This window comes from Tupaia chinensis, unplaced genomic scaffold (genome assembly GCF_000334495.1).
Source record: "Tupaia chinensis unplaced genomic scaffold, TupChi_1.0 Scaffold000360_1, whole genome shotgun sequence".
Classification (NCBI taxonomy): domain Eukaryota; kingdom Metazoa; phylum Chordata; class Mammalia; order Scandentia; family Tupaiidae; genus Tupaia; species Tupaia belangeri.
Genome location: NW_006159856.1, coordinates 3074886 through 3090703, shown reverse-complemented (window position 1 = coordinate 3090703; position 15818 = coordinate 3074886). Strand labels below are relative to the sequence as shown.

Sequence of the window (15818 nt, the reverse complement as noted above, 5' to 3'; positions counted from 1 at the left end):
ACTTGTTCAACATAGCCAGGCTTTGTGAATACCTGCCATAGGTGACTATAATGCAAAATTCAGTTCCAGGGCAAAATTCATGTGGGGAAATTAGGCCCCAGGATGATCCTCCCAGCTCTGGGTGGCATGATGTGATAGATCACAAGGCCTTGAATACCTCCGTGCCTTGGTATTCTCATCAGAGGAGAAATTAACATTTGCTGAGCTTGGGACCAAAGTACAAACGAAGGACTCTAATGCCATATATCTAAATATTGGAAAATTAAAACAGTTAACATACTATTCGTAAGAGATATTTATCTTCTTACCTTCAAACAAGCTGGAAAGTTAATTTAGAATTCTGGACTTACCTGAGCTCTGCATGGAAACATGGCCAAGGAGGGCTACCCTGGCCCACAACCACTCCCCCCTCTACCTCTGGTTTGACATCAACTCTATCCTCACAAGATGCTTATCCGAATTCTGTCACATCACCTCACCCCACCCTGCAACAGCCACCCTTTAGGTCTCAGACTACCATTCCTCAGTTCTCAACTGGGCAACACTTTTCAAATGTAAAGCAGTGAGGCCTTTCTCCTCAAAGTAGGAATCCCTGTGAGCAGGCTGAGTGGGGGAAAGGGCCTAGGACTAGAACAGGTAGAACTGAATTGGGGCCTCTTTTTTTCTTCAACAGGCAGAAGCTGGGGACAGGGAGAGGGAGGAGCTGGCCCTACTCCTCAGCCAAAATCTGTCAGTAACCACAAAGCCAGACTGATAATTAGAATAAATATTTTGGAACCCTCACTACAGAGTTTAGAGACTACTAATTCAACTAGGCTATTTTAGAATAAAGATGTCTGCTGAGATTACATTAGTAATTGTGCTAGGCCCACCCCATATTCTTCACAGAGATGGTCCTGAGGTCCCTTATATGGTGGGGTCAAGGCTCAGGATGCCCAACTCTGAGGCCTTGTTCTCTCCCTCCCTTTTAGCTAGCTGTCTGAGGATCATGGCAGTTCTAGCCTCTAGAGTCAGACTTCAGGGCCCTGCAAAGAACAAGGTCTGACAACTGACAATTCCTCTGGAGCCCTCAGTGTAAGGTTTACTTTCATATACCATAGAGGGCAGAAGAAATGCAGGCTCACACAGCAGCAATCTGAATTCTGGGTCTTTCCTGGAGTCAGTACTAGAAAAGTCTGATTTATAACTGGCAAAGCACAGCCAAACAAACTTGCCATGTCTGAAATTACATGAAGTTCTAGAGAGTGAAATGCCAAGCAGATGGGGGTGAAATGCTGGGAGAGCTCGTGAGGCCATCTGAGTGGGCAGAATAGAAACCAGAAAGGGTCAATGTGGGAAGTGTGAGGTGACGAGCAGAAATGGGTGGATTTTGTCACTTGTCACACTGAATTTTCAGGCTTCTAAGCTTAGCACTATCAACTATGATCATAAATGGCTGGCAGATTAAAGGTCACATCTGACCACCAGGAGCCCCCAGAACTCACCAAAAAGGGACATAGAACATTTTTCAAAGATCAGCCCTGAGTTAATTTATATACTGGATTGACCTAAAAAAAATTGACATTAGTCATTTACTGGTTAATTCCTTTGTGAAACTGATTTATTCATTTCAATGAATAGGATATTTATACTTTATTAGGATACTCTTCCATTCTTGTGCCAATGACCACACATGAAGTTTGACTTTCCATTTGTGGCCTGGCCCCAGCTAGAGGACAATGGCTAGTGCAGAGAAGCCTAAGGGCCACAAGTATGAGCTCACGGGAAAGACTGAGAAGTGATCCTAAAGCCTTCTCCAAGCCTCGGTGGGGCCACCCACACCAGAAACCTAGAAGATATCCTGAGTCCTGTGCTTTAACTGGAAAAATGGAGGGATGTAAACAAGGACAGGGTGCCTTCTTCAACAGGGCAGGGGGCTGGAGGACCAACCATCAGGGAAGGAAACACTTTTCCTTAGAAATCACACTAGATTCACGGGAGAAGGTACCTTCTTCATCAAAGACAATGTTTAGAGGCTATCCCTTAAGTTGAAAATAGATAATATGAGACAAAGAAAAAGACCTACTTTACATACCAAGTGTAAACTGTGAAAACGTTTAGCTATGGAAACCACATAGCTTAACTTTTCTGGGACAGTTATGCTTTCACGCAATTTTTTAGAAGTTTGTTTATTTCTGGTGCATGTGTGTGTGCGTGCCCAAGAGAAGAATGAAAGAGAAGGGATTACAGTGTGGCCATCTCCCTGAGGGCTGATTTCTCACTTTCCCCCTGTCTCTCGCCAGTGAGTACATGCACCTATGGCAAAAATCTTTAAAAAAAAAAAAAAAAAGTTTTTTTATTTTTTTTAAGAGAGAGAAACCACTAACAGGTCCTGAAGCTGCCTCAGCCAGCCTGGATCATGGGCACAGATGCACACCAGGCATGATTTCATATAATTTTAATAATAAAAGTAACATGTTAGACATAAAACTAAATATGATGTAATTCTTATACCTTTAATATGACTTCTGTTATAAAACAATCAAATTCAAAAAGTCATTTCTCCTAAACTGGAGTTTCAAAAGTGTGATCACCATACCGGTCCTATGTTCTGGGGCTCAGGGAAGTTCCAAGGCTTGTAGTTGTTGGTCTGGAGCCCTCCACCCCCTCGATGGTGGGGTCAAGACTCAGGATATCCAACTCTAAGGCCTCCTCCTTGTTGTGAGGACCGGCAAAGTCTTGGGTTTTTCCGTGGAGTAAGTGATGCAGCAGAGTCCCCACGACATGGAGGAAACCAACCATTCCTAAACTGGGTGGGGAGGTTGAAGATGAGTATGTGGGGCCCAGCCACAGTTGCATGGGCTGCTAACACGCTGTCCTCCACAGGGAGGGACCACATGGGTAGCCTGGGTTCAATTCTCAGTCCAACAAGGCTGATTTGGTGGCGTGTAATTGTAATCCCAGCCGGGAGCTAAGGCAGGAGGCTTGTGATAGTTCAATCTTATCTTCGGGGGCGGGGGGGGAGTAAGTGGGAAATAATCACTACCTCATTCTCATTAATTCAATTGGTATTGGTTGACTGTCTATGTCAAGTTCTGTTCTAGGAGTTGGATCCTCCAGCCCATTTTACCTAGGCTAGAATGTTGTAGTGCACAGTGTGGGTTACAGAGTCATGCTGCCTAGATTTGAATCAGAGCTCTGCTTCTTCCTAGCTGGGCAAGATACTCCACCTTTCTGTAAAACTGTGTTAATAACAATATACTGACTTCACAGGGCTTTTGTAAGGACCAAGTGGTAATGAGTATACTGACTTTGCACGGATACTGTCAGAACTTCACTCCTTATTAGGTAACTTACAAGTTAGTTAACCTTTCTATAAAACTGTGGTTATAACTATATACTGACATCATAGGCATATTGTGACAAACAATACCAGGCAGGTAGTAGTCATTTAATACGACTGGTTGAGGGTCAGCCCATGACCCAGTGGTTAAGGGAACTGGACCCCACATGGCTGACCATACAGTTCAATTCTTGGCCCTAGAGGCTTGCAAAACACAATGGGTTTGTGTGTGTGCATGTCCCATATCCCAACAGGATAGAGAAATGGAAGAGAAGGGACTGTAGGATAACCACACTCCACAGGGGAGTGCTCTCTCCCTCTTCCTCTCCCTCCATCTCACTACAGTGAGCACACATGCCCTCTGGCAAAATAAATAATAATAATGATAATGGTACTGGTTGAGTAAGTGGAGCCTTTGTCCAAAATACAAGCTAATTAGTATAGGCTAGGACCAGCAGGTGGTGTTGTGGTTAAGGCGCTAGACTCCACATTGCCTGCCATGGTTTGAGTCCCAGACCTGGCGGTTTGCTTTCTCAGTTCCTCGCTCTCTGTCTCTCTCTGATGAGTACATATGCCCTATAGCAAATTAATAATAATAATAATAATAATAATAATAATAATAATAATAATGATAAAATTGAATAAATAATTCTTTTAAAAATTTAAACATTAATTTCTACTGATCATTACCTACGGGTCTTAGCAAACTCTCCCACCCTGCCAGGGATAAACCATTCAGTGTTGATGATTCCAAATATTTCTTTTTACACTTTAACTTACATATACAAAAGGACTTCAAAAGCTGTGAAAATGAATTAAAGTAGGAGTTTACGTTGGTATAAAAAATTTTGAAGTTATTACATCGTTTTCCATTTTCCATGAAATTTTTGAAGATCCCTTCCACATACTCCCATAGAGAATATGTGTACTATTTAGGAAATTCACTGCTTTTTATCTTGCTTAACTCCATCAGTTCTAAAGTTAGGCATGGCTAAATAATATGCTTTGGGCTTTGTAGTTAGATGATAATATCATTTGCAAAGAACAATTATTTGGTTTCTTCTTTTCTATGTTTTAAATTTTTTTTTCTTGTCTTACAGTGTTGGCCAGAATCTGTAATACAATGTTAAATGGTTGCTGAGAGAGAGTACCCTTGTCTTAATTCTGGTTCTAATAGGAATGCTTCTAATGTTTGACTATTAAGTATAACTTTAAAAACCTGAATGGGAACTTAATTTTATTGAATGTTCCTTTGACTCCTATTGTGATAGTCATATGGTTTTACTCCTTTAATCTATTAATATAACATAATCTGTTTATTCCCATAATACTCCCCCACTAAAATGAAAGTTCCAGAAAGGGAGGGACTTTGTTTTTCCATCAATATATCCCCAGTGCCTACAAAAATCTTTAAAGAAAATGAGCGCTCAAAAAAAAAATTGTTGGGAACCAGCAGTCAGCATAATGGCTATGTCGCTGGACTCCCACGTAGTCGACCGTGGTTCGCGTCCCGGACCCGGTGGCTTGAAACACACACCGGGCGTGTGTGCGCCCAAGATCCTGAGAGGAGAATGGAGGAGAAGGGATTGCGGTGTGACCGTCCCCCTGGGGGGTGATTTCTCACTTTCTGTCTCTATATCTCTCTCTGTCTGGCAAGTGCACACGCCCTATAGCGAAAAAAACCTCTCCAAAATAATAATAATAATAATAATAATAATTGTTGAATGAACAGTGAATTAAAAGGAAAGTACCCTAATTCTCAACTACCTTTTCATTCCTTGTGTAAACCACACCCTTTTCTAAAAAATTGCCAGAGGGCATGTACATGCACCAAAGGGAGTGAGAGAGAAAGAAAGCACTCCTCAATAGGGTGTGGTCATGCCACAGTTCCTTTTCTATGTCTCTTCATCCAGTCAGAATTTTTGGCACACATGCAAACTCACTCAGCATGTTTTTCAAGCCCTTGGAGATGTGAACTGCAGTTGGTCATGTAGGATCACACGCCCTATAGCGAAAAAAACCTCTCCAAAATAATAATAATAATAATAATAATAATTGTTGAATGAACAGTGAATTAAAAGGAAAGTACCCTAATTCTCAACTACCTTTTCATTCCTTGTGTAAACCACACCCTTTTCTAAAAAATTGCCAGAGGGCATGTACATGCACCAAAGGGAGTGAGAGAGAAAGAAAGCACTCCTCAATAGGGTGTGGTCATGCCACAGTTCCTTTTCTATGTCTCTTCATCCAGTCAGAATTTTTGGCACACATGCAAACTCACTCAGCATGTTTTTCAAGCCCTTGGAGATGTGAACTGCAGTTGGTCATGTAGGATCTGGCTGCCCCTCCTTGTGGGAGGATTATTCACACCCTCTGCACTAATATCAGTCAGCCCTGGGACTATGGCATGCTTTGGCCAATGAGTGTGAGAGAGGATAACATGTGCATCTTCAGCATTCAGAGCCATCACCTGGTTCTGCCATGTTGTCCTTTCCTTCTGTCACAAGGCCAGCAGTGTCCCCTATGGGAACTGTTCCAATAGCCTAGATCCTGAAGAGAAAATACTTAGAACAAAAATAAAGCCAAATTGTAGTAGGTATGTAATGTAATATAAGAAAAAAATGAACTTTTGCTTTTTTAAAGATAGTAGGATTGGAAGTTATTTGTTACTGTATAATTACTTCTTTGATAGATACACTGAGTAAATTGGTTTGGGTATGATGCCTTAGGGAGAACTGATCTTTGACTTCCAAATCATTTTTGCCTATGTTGATTAATCTAATCAAAGTTTCTACTTCTTAGGTCAACTTTGATCATTTGTATTTCCTAAAAGTTATCTACAATCTGAGTAATCAAACATATTAGTATTAAATTGTTCATAAAATTTTCTTATAACTTTAATTCTTGCTCTTGAATAGCAAAGGGTCCTCGAAAAGTTCATGGCAAAAGCATATTAAAAAAATATGCACAGATTTCTTTTTATTTTTTTTTGCACCAAAATAAACTCACACTAACTCGTTATAACAGGTCTGAACAGGATGTAGTATGAAGGGTGAGACATCAATTTGAAAAAAGCCCCTATCAGAGCAATATGAATTCTGCTAAAATTAAAGCATTTTTCTAGCCTGGTGAAGCTTGGCTAGAAAAATGTGGAAATCACCCATTACTTGACAAAAAGTTTATGGGGTAAATGCTGCAAATAAATCAGTTTTCGAAGAATAATTTTTTCTTTATATTTGCCAGAGGGCACGTACTCTTGCTGCAGAGAGAGAAAGCAAGAAAGTACCCCTCCCTCACTTAGAGAATAGCCATGCTGCAATCCTTTCTTCTCCATTTCTCCCTTCTTTTGAGATTTTGGGCACGCACACTCATGCACCCAGTGTGTTTTCCAAGCCGAGAGATCCAGACTTGAACCGCACAGTCAGTCATACGGGATCTAGCCACCTTGACCACCAGCACCAGCTGGCCCAAGATAATTCATTTTAAGAAGGGACAAGATGATGATGAAGACGGCACCAGTAGCTGTAGGCCATCCTCAGCAATTTTTAAGGAAAATTTTCATTTTATTCATGCCCTAATTAAACAGGACCTATTGTTTTTGTTTGTTTGTTTTTTGTTTTTTTGAGAGATTTTCACTGTAGGGTGCGTGCGCTCGCCAGACAGACAGAGAGAGACATAGAGACAGAAAGTGAGAAATCACCCCCCAGGGGAGATGGTCACGCCGCAATCCCTTCTCCTCCATTCTCCTCTCGGGATCTTGGGCACTCACGCACACGCGCCCGGTGTGAGTTTTAAGCCACCGGGTCCGGGACACGAACCACGGTCGACTACGTGGGAGTCCAGCGACATAGCCATTACGCTAACTGCTGGTTCCCAACAGGACCTATTGTTAACAACAGAAACAATATCTAACTACACAGACACAGTTGGTTCAGCATATACAATTCTGACTAAAAAAATTAGTCGAGTAAACTTTCTGCACTCCACTTTAATTAGTAGGTGTCAAAATGGTGGTGCACAGATTAGCTGTAGACAGGAGTAGACAGACAGTTTTCAATGGAAATTTTAAACAAGTGAGATCAAGACTCTGGAGCATTTCTTCAAAGAACTGTAACAGAAGATAACACATGGCTTTACCAGTATAACCCTGAAGACAAAGTACAATCAAAGCATATGGATACCAAGAGGTGGAAGTGGTCCAGATGATGCAAAAGTGGACTGGTCAAGAGCAAAGATCATGGCAACAGTTTTTGGGGATGCTCAAAGTATTTTGCTTGTTGATTTTCTGGAGGGCCAAAGAACAACAAATATGCTTTAAATTATGAGTGTCAGGGCCAGCAGGTGGCACTGTGGTTAAGGCACTGGACTCCCACTGTGGGAGGCTGACTGTGGTTTGAGTCCTAGACTCAGGGGATTGAAACTCACACTGGGTGCACATGTGTGCCTGCCCAAAACCTCATGAAGAGAATGGAAGAAAAGAGATTGAAGCACGGCCATCACTCCTCCCCAAAGGGGTGTGTGTGTGTGGGGGGGGAGGTGGGGGTAATTTGCTACTTTCCCTCTCACTGTCTCTGTCTCTCTGGGGAGCACACATGCTTTATAACAAAAACCTTTTAAAAAACTACAGGCGGGACCAGCAGTTGGCTGGTTGTGGTAAGCACTGCATACGGGAGCCATTTCGAGCTATCCGCCATCTTGGAAACCATTAGGCTTTACTTTTTCACTGAGCAAATCGTTTCTCAGAAATCATGTGACCTACCGTTTTCCCCGAAAGTGATTGGGTTTCTAGGCAACGGGAGAGATCCACCCACATTAATGATTGGTTTATGCTGTTTTATCTCATTTGCATTTTGGGCAACCAATTGGTTCCCGCCAGCTGTATATAACTCGCCATTTCTCCTCAATAAACGGAAGTAGACGGAAGAAGACGACTTGATCAGCACCTGGTAGTGTGTGTGCGTGTGTTTGTCCCATCTCTCACTCCCTCCCCCAAGAAACCTGCTCCACGGTCCCGCAGGCCGGGACAGCTGGTAATGTCTATGTCGCTGGACTCCCATGTAGTCGACTACGGTTCGAGTCCTGGACCTGGTAGCTTAAACTCACACCTGGCGCATGTGTGTGAATGCCCAAGATCCTGAGAGGAGAATGGAGAAGGGATTGTGGCGTGGTCATCCCCCCTGGGGGGTGATTTCTCACTTTCTATCTCTCTGTCTCTGTCTTTCTGGAGACCGTACATGCTCTATGGCAAAAACCTCTTTAAAAAAATTATAAGCATGCTTATAGGAAGTTAGCAGTAGCTTTAGCAGAAAAACACTCAGGAAAGCTTCTCCAGAGTCCTCCTCTACCATGAAAATGCTCCTGCTTATTCCTCTCATCCAACAAGAGCAATTTTGTAAAAATTTTGATGGGATACAAATGATTAGACATATTCCTCACAGTCCTGATTTGGCTCCTCCTGACTTCTTTTTGTTCCCCAAATTTATAAAACATCTCCATTTGGATTTTGAATAAGCATCTAAAAACTCACATGTCTATCTAGAGCAAAAATCTTGACTATTTCCCATTCCTCATTTTTCCCTTTTTCATGTCTGCAAACGCCACCATCATCCCTTCAGAAGCCTAAGCCAAATACCTGAGGTCAGTTTTGGGCCTGCTCTCACCACACCTTACTGCTTGCCCTATGGACACACAATACCATAGCCACTGTTTCAGATTTTCCACCACTCACCCCTTCTATCCCTGAGCTATTCCTTCTCAGCTTTTACCTGGTTCCTCCCAGCTCTCCAAATTTATATTAGGGCTAACTACCTCACCTTTCAGGTCTTAGCTTTGCTCAGCCGTCCTAACCATTGGGCTGGGTTAGGACCTGCCACGCACTCGCATAGCATAGCTCCTGTTTTTCTAACACAACCGCAGCCATCCTTCTACAATTTGCCAGTTACTCAGAGGCAGACAAATCCTTTCCAATAGCTTCTCTCTGATGTGGAGGGTCCCCTCATAACCAAGTCTTTGCAAAGCCTGTACTTTTTCCTCATCTTTTTTTGAACAGCATCCACCTGAGAGTAACACATTGACTTGAAATACTTTCAGTTAGTATTGGTTTTGGATACTTACAGAAGTCCTTCATCTAAAATACATGGCCTTTCACAAAGCAAAAGACACAATCCAGATTTAGTACTTCTTCCTAAAGGGGAATGGCCTCAAGAGTAAGATAGTAAGTGACTACCTGAAAAGAGCACAAATGTACAGCTGCAGCCATTTTAAAAACCCAACTGTCCTATTACCAATGGCTGTTCGTGGCTTGTAATGCTTGTAATAGCATTTCTGGTGAAGGCATCCTACCCAGATTCCAAAAGTGTTACATCTCCCAGCCTAGATAGAAGTGAAGATGACTACGAAAAGCTGCCAGTGACTTAAAAATTAGCTCCAAAATGTATAAGGAAATGCAAGAGCGAGGAATAACCAAGACATTAATGACGATCACTACCTCAAGTTCTGATCCAATGATAGACAAAGAGACCAATGGAACAAAATATTGAGGCAGAAAGAGATCTACAAGTACATTACTTGATAAAGGTATTGTTCCAAGTCAATGAGGAAGGATTATCTTTTCAATAAATGGAGCTCGGACAACTGAATGCCACATGGAAAAAAAATTAATCTTATCCCTAACTCACATCATACACAAAGAATCAATTCCAGATGGATCAGAGACTTTAATGTGAAAGATAAAAACAACTATGTTTTTACATTTATGCTCTTGGGAAGGGCAAAGATTGCTCTAAAAGGGTATAAAAAACATTTCTCTAAAGAGAAAAATGATAAATTGTATTACATTTAGAAATTTTGGTTATCAAAAAACACCACTAAGAGAATAAACAGCTAACTACAGAAGGGCTTACCTCCATATATAAACTGAACACAAATACATAAATCCCAAATATAGAGTATTTACACATATATAAATTCAACCAAGAATCATTTTCAGAATATATTTTTAAATTTTCTATAAATTAATAAGGAAGGGCAGACGATTTGATAGAAAAATAAGCAAAAATATCAGATGGCATTTCACAAAAAGAGGGTAGTTAAGGTGGTCAAAAATACATGAATAGGGGCCAACAGGCAGTGTGGTGGTGAAGGCACTGGACTCCCACGTGGATGGCCACCATTTGAGTCTCAGACCTGGTCGCTTGCTTTCTAACTTTCCCACTCTCTCTGTCTTTCTCTGGTGAGCACATATGCCCTATAGCAAATTAAAATGATAACAATTAATGTAATTAAGTAAATTATTCTTTTTTTTTTTTTGGAGAGATTTTCACTGTAGGGCGTGTGCGCTCGCCAGACAGACAGAGAGAGACATAGAGACAGAAAGCGAGAAATCACCCCCCAGGGGGGATGGTCACGCCGCAATCCCTTCTCCTCCATTCTCCTCTCGGGATCTTGGGCACACACGCACACGTGCCCGGCGTGAGTTTTAAGCCACCGGGTCCGGGACACGAACCGCGGTCAGCTACGTGGGAGTCCAGCGACATAGTCATTACGCTAACTGCTGGTTCCTGTAAATTATTCTTTTTAAGAAATACATGAAAAGGTACTCAATTCATTAGTCATCAGGGGCTTGCAATGTAGAACCAAAACCCAATGCCCTGTATAGGTTTTGAATAGCTAAAATTAAAAAAAGAGAATACAAAGTGTTGAGAGGATATGGAACACCCAGAATTCTCAAACCCTTCTGGTCAGCACATACACAGTAAAACTGCTTTGGGCAACTGGTATTTTCTACAGCTGGATATATACAAACCCTATGGCCCAGCCTATCGCGGGACAAATGTCTGCAGATGTCCACCAAAAGACCTGTGCAAGCTTGTCATCTAGCATCATTTGTAATTACTAAGAATCAAAACCAACCCAGATGTCAGCAACAGTAGATGGATAAATAGTGACATATTTATGCAATGGAAGAGAACATAGCAATGAGAATAAACAATATTGATAAGCACAAGTATAAAACTCATAGACCTGGGACCAGCAGATGGTGTAATGGTTACACTGCTGTACTCCCATGTAGTCAAATGTGGTTCAACTCCTGGACTCAGTGGCTTAAAAAAACTCACGTCGATGCATGTACCTGCATGTTCAAAATCCCAAGAGGAGAATGGAGGAGAAGGGATTGTGGTGTGGTATTTTCCCTGGGGGTTGATTTGTTGCTTTTTGTCTCTCTGCCTCTCTGGCAAGCACGCACACACACCCTATAGCAAAAATATCTCTCTCAAAAAAAAAAAAAAAGAAAAGAAAAGAAAAAACTTCACTGACCTAATGTTAAATAAACCAGACACTGGGCCAGCAGGTAGCATGCTGGTTAAGGCACTGGACTCCCAAATGACTGACTGCGGTTTGAGTCCTGGACATAGCAGCTTGCTTTCTTACTTTCCTTCTCTTTCTCTCTGTCTCTGTCTTGTGAGTGTACATGCCATATAGCAAATTAAAATTTTTTTAAAATTAAATAATTATTTTAAAAAAGAAACCAGATACTAAGAAGTAAACTCTGCATAGTTTTTGTTTGTTTTTTTTTGCCAGAAGGCATATATGCTTGTCAGAGAAAGAACAAGAGACAGAGGAAAAGAGACCTGAAGAGAGAGAAAACACCCACTAATGGGGGCATGGTTATGTTGCAATTCTTTTTCTTCCATGTCTCCATCCCATCAGGAGGTATGTATGCACACATATCCGGCATGTTTTTCAATTGTGGTTACCTATATGAGACCCAGGTCCCTTAACCACTCTGCTACAGGGCCAGCCCTGAATCATTCGTTTTTAAGTTTAAAAACAGGCATAACTGATGTGTCAGCAGTTAGGTGAATGGTCCTTTTTGTGCAGTAATGACTGAAGGGGCCCAGAGGGACTTATGGAATGCTGGCAATTTTCTGTTTCTTGATATAGATCCTGGTAATACACCAGGGTGTTTTCATTTTGTGAAAATTCCTCAAACTCTTCATGGATGGTATATGAATTTTTTGGTGTATAAATTACTCGATTAAAAAGTTTCAGTACTTGGAAAACAGCTGCAATAAAAAAATGCATCTGAAGTGTTTAAATAAAACAGTACCAAGAAATGAGATAAGACAGGCCTTTCAAAATTAATAGCATTTTGAGGACACGCCCCGGGCAGCCCGAGGCCGCGCCCGCTTCCGGCGGCGGGCGAGCCGCAATCTCTGTTTCAGCCGCGGGGGGGGCGCCCAGGCGCGCTGTTCCGGGGGGGGGGGGAGCCGCAATCTCTGTTTCAGCCGCGGGCGGAGCGCCAAGTGGCCGGGCCTGGGCTCCCGGCGTGAGCTTCCAGGCGCCCTGCTCCGCACCGGGCGCCCGACCTCACGCCGACTGTCCGCCCTCCGGCGCGCCGAGTCCAGGAGGGGCGGCTCCGCGCACAGAACTGGGCGGGGCCAATGCGCGCGCCCGGCCGGCCCCGCCCAGCCCCCGCCCAGCCCGTTAGCCGGCCACGCCCGGCTGTTAGCCCGCCGCCGCCGCTGCCGCCCGGACGCCTGCTGGGGCCGGCGCTGGGACCACCGCCGCACCCTGCTGCCGCCTGCGCCCATGGCCGCCTCCGAGGTGGCGCAGCACCCGACCTTTCAAACTCACATGGCGATGAGAACAACTTGTATGCCCTCACAACTATCTGAGGATGAGCAGAGAAAAAGAGAAAATATTCGGTCTTTGACTATGTCTGGCCACGTTGGTCTCGAGAGTTTGCCTGTTCAGCTGGTCAACAGATCCATTCAGCAGGGCTTCTGTTTCAACATTCTCTGCGTGGGGGAGACTGGAATTGGAAAATCAACACTGATTGACACGTTGTTTAACACTAATTTTGAAGACCATGAATCCTCACATTTTTGCCCACATGTTAAACTTAGAGCTCAGACATACGAACTCCAGGAAAATAACGTTCGATTGAAACTGACTATTGTGAATACAGTGGGATTTGGTGACCAGATAAATAAAGAAGAAAGGTATGTGTCTTCTAGGGATAAAACAAGTTTTTCTTATTTCAAGATAATTGCCTTTTAGTCCCATGAGCTATGATTTGATTTTTCTAATACAGAAAATGCTTACTTTTCCTTGCTTAAAAATTAAAGCTTTGTTCTTATTAACAAATTGACCTTTTTTTAATCCGGTTGCTTAATTTCTTCCTCACCATGAAGAACTTGGATAGCAAAGTGAACATTATACCAGTGATTGCTAAAGCAGATGCGATTTCTAAAACAGAATTGCAGAAGTTTAAGATCAAGCTTATGAGTGAGCTGGTCAGCAACGGCGTCCAGATATACCAGTTCCCCACAGATGATGACACCATTGCCAAAGTCAACGCTGCGATGAACGGACATTTGCCGTTTGCTGTGGTCGGAAGTTTGGATGAGGTTAAAGTCGGAAATAAGATGGTCAAAGCTCGCCAGTACCCTTGGGGTGTCGTGCAAGTGGAGAATGAGAACCACTGCGACTTCGTGAAGCTGCGGGAGATGCTCATCTGCACCAACATGGAGGACCTGCGGGAGCAGACCCACGCCAGGCACTACGAGCTGTACCGGCGCTGCAAACTGGAGGAGATGGGCTTCGCAGACGTGGGCCCCGAGAACAAGCCGGTCAGTCTTCAGGAGACTTATGAAGCCAAAAGACATGAATTTTATGGTGAACGGCAAAGGAAGGAAGAGGAAATGAAGCAGATGTTTGTCCAGAGAGTAAAGGAAAAAGAAGCCATTTTGAAAGAAGCTGAAAGAGAGCTGCAGGCCAAATTCGAGCACCTTAAAAGAGTTCATCAGGAAGAGAGAATGAAGCTTGAAGAGAAGAGAAAATGTTTGGAAGAAGAAATCATCGCTTTCTCTAAAAAGAAAGCTACCTCTGAGATATTCCAGAACCAGCCCTATATGGCATCGGGTAGCAACCTTAAAAAGGACTGCAAGAACTCTAATTTTATGTAAACCAGAAGTTACAAGGCACAGAAGATCATCACAAGCAGAAGTTATTAAAAAGTTAGAAATGTGCTTTGATTTTCTTGCTGTTTTTATTTGCTTTATTATTCTGTGCCTGGCAAATGGCCAGTTACTGACATTCATGGAAGAACACTTTGGAGCGTAGTAAGGGCTATACAGAATCCTTATGTAAATGATACTGCTGCGTAATCACTGTTAGGGAATTTTCAGTGGCTGTTTTTCAGTGAGCGTGAATATTTTCTGCTGCCAAATTACTGTGACTTTGCTAAGTACTGAGCCAAAGAGCAAAGTCCCCGTGTCATTGAGATCAGAACGCATTCACGTTACGCTTCTGATTGCATTTATAGTCTAGGGTGAGCCTTTTTAAATATAAACTTAAGGAAGAATCTATGTTTGGAATGTATTGTGAGCTAAAACTCTAACCTCCCAGTAGTTTTATAGAGCTTTCTAATGGTTGCTATGTTACCCAGTTGGTAATGCTCTGAGAGATTCTTGGGCCCTATGACATGAAGACCGTGCTTTACCGTGCCTTACTGGGGTTGATACATTGCTGTGACCAAACAACTGTTTTAAAGGTAAAGACGTCCAGGTATAGAAACCCTTTGCTCTTTGACCTCAAGTGTGTCACACTAATTTCATTAGAATGTATTGCTTATCTGTTGGCTTAAACTCTGTCTTCCAGGGGGAAAATAGCCTTGAATCATTTCATTAAAATATTTCAACATCCAAAGAAAGCAACTGTATATCTGAATATTGAACACAAACATTCAGATAATTCAGGGGATTTTTGCATTTAGTGCCTTAGTACCCTCAGAATGTTTGATAGTTTCTAACTTCTCTTAAGGCATAGGCATATAAAATTCACTCATTTTTTGTACTTGACTGTTCTAAAAAAAACTGACATTTATTCTTGACAAATAAAAGACATCTACATATTAAAAAATAATAGCATTTAATATAAAATGTAATTTTGTATAATGGAAAAAATTAAGTATTCAAATTATACATTTGTTATCTACATTCTTTTCAAGATTTGTTATCTACATCTTACATATTTAAATTGGTCAAGATGCAGCTTGGAGGACTTGTATTGGAACAAACTGGGGACTGTCATATGCTGAGGGTTGTCCTGGGTCAGCACAGATGGCCTGTGTGAGCCCAGGCTAACTAAGCACTTTTTCTTTTGCTTCTATCCCGGCACCTAGGAGCACATGCAGAGCAGAGCTAGCAGGAAGGGCCACAGGTGCTCTAGGGCCTGGGCAGAGGCCTAGTCTCTACTCCTTCTGCTTCCCAGCCATGAACATAACACATAGGGCCAGGCCAAGTTTACTCTGGGATAGCACTTTACTTCCCAAATTCCAGGCACTTTTCCACAGCACATCTTAAAGTGAATCACCACTGACATCAGTAAAGTTCGATTCAAGTGAATCAATTCAAAAGGCTTCCTTTTTACAGCTAAAAAAACAGTAATTTGTCAGGATTCTTCAGATTTGGCTACTCTCAACACTTTAAAA

The 15818-nt window shown here is 42.4% G+C and overlaps 2 protein-coding genes across 2 annotated transcripts in view; one reads left to right on the top strand and one right to left on the bottom strand.

Moving 5' to 3' along the window:
* The window catches only part of RGS12 (regulator of G protein signaling 12), a gene marked incomplete in the record, with an annotated part of 188317 nt that overhangs the window by 39290 nt on the left and 133209 nt on the right, over positions 1-15818 (bottom strand).
* LOC102491607 (septin-10-like) lies at positions 13511-14354 on the top strand. Its single transcript, XM_027773596.1, has 2 exons — positions 13511-13960; positions 14091-14354. The coding sequence occupies exons 1-2, from the start codon at positions 13513-13515 to the stop codon at positions 14144-14146; spliced, it is 504 nt and encodes a 167-aa protein (XP_027629397.1). The 5' UTR covers positions 13511-13512; the 3' UTR covers positions 14147-14354.

Excerpts from the sequence above, each read along its gene's own strand:
- LOC102491607 (XM_027773596.1), top strand. The coding sequence starts at position 13,513 with ATGAAGAACTTGGATAGCAAAGTGAACATTATACCAGTGATTGCTAAA. Across the intron at positions 13,961-14,090 it reads CCCCGAGAACAAGCCGGTCA|AGAGCTGCAGGCCAAATTCG; the intron begins GTCTTCAGGAGA and ends AGAAGCTGAAAG.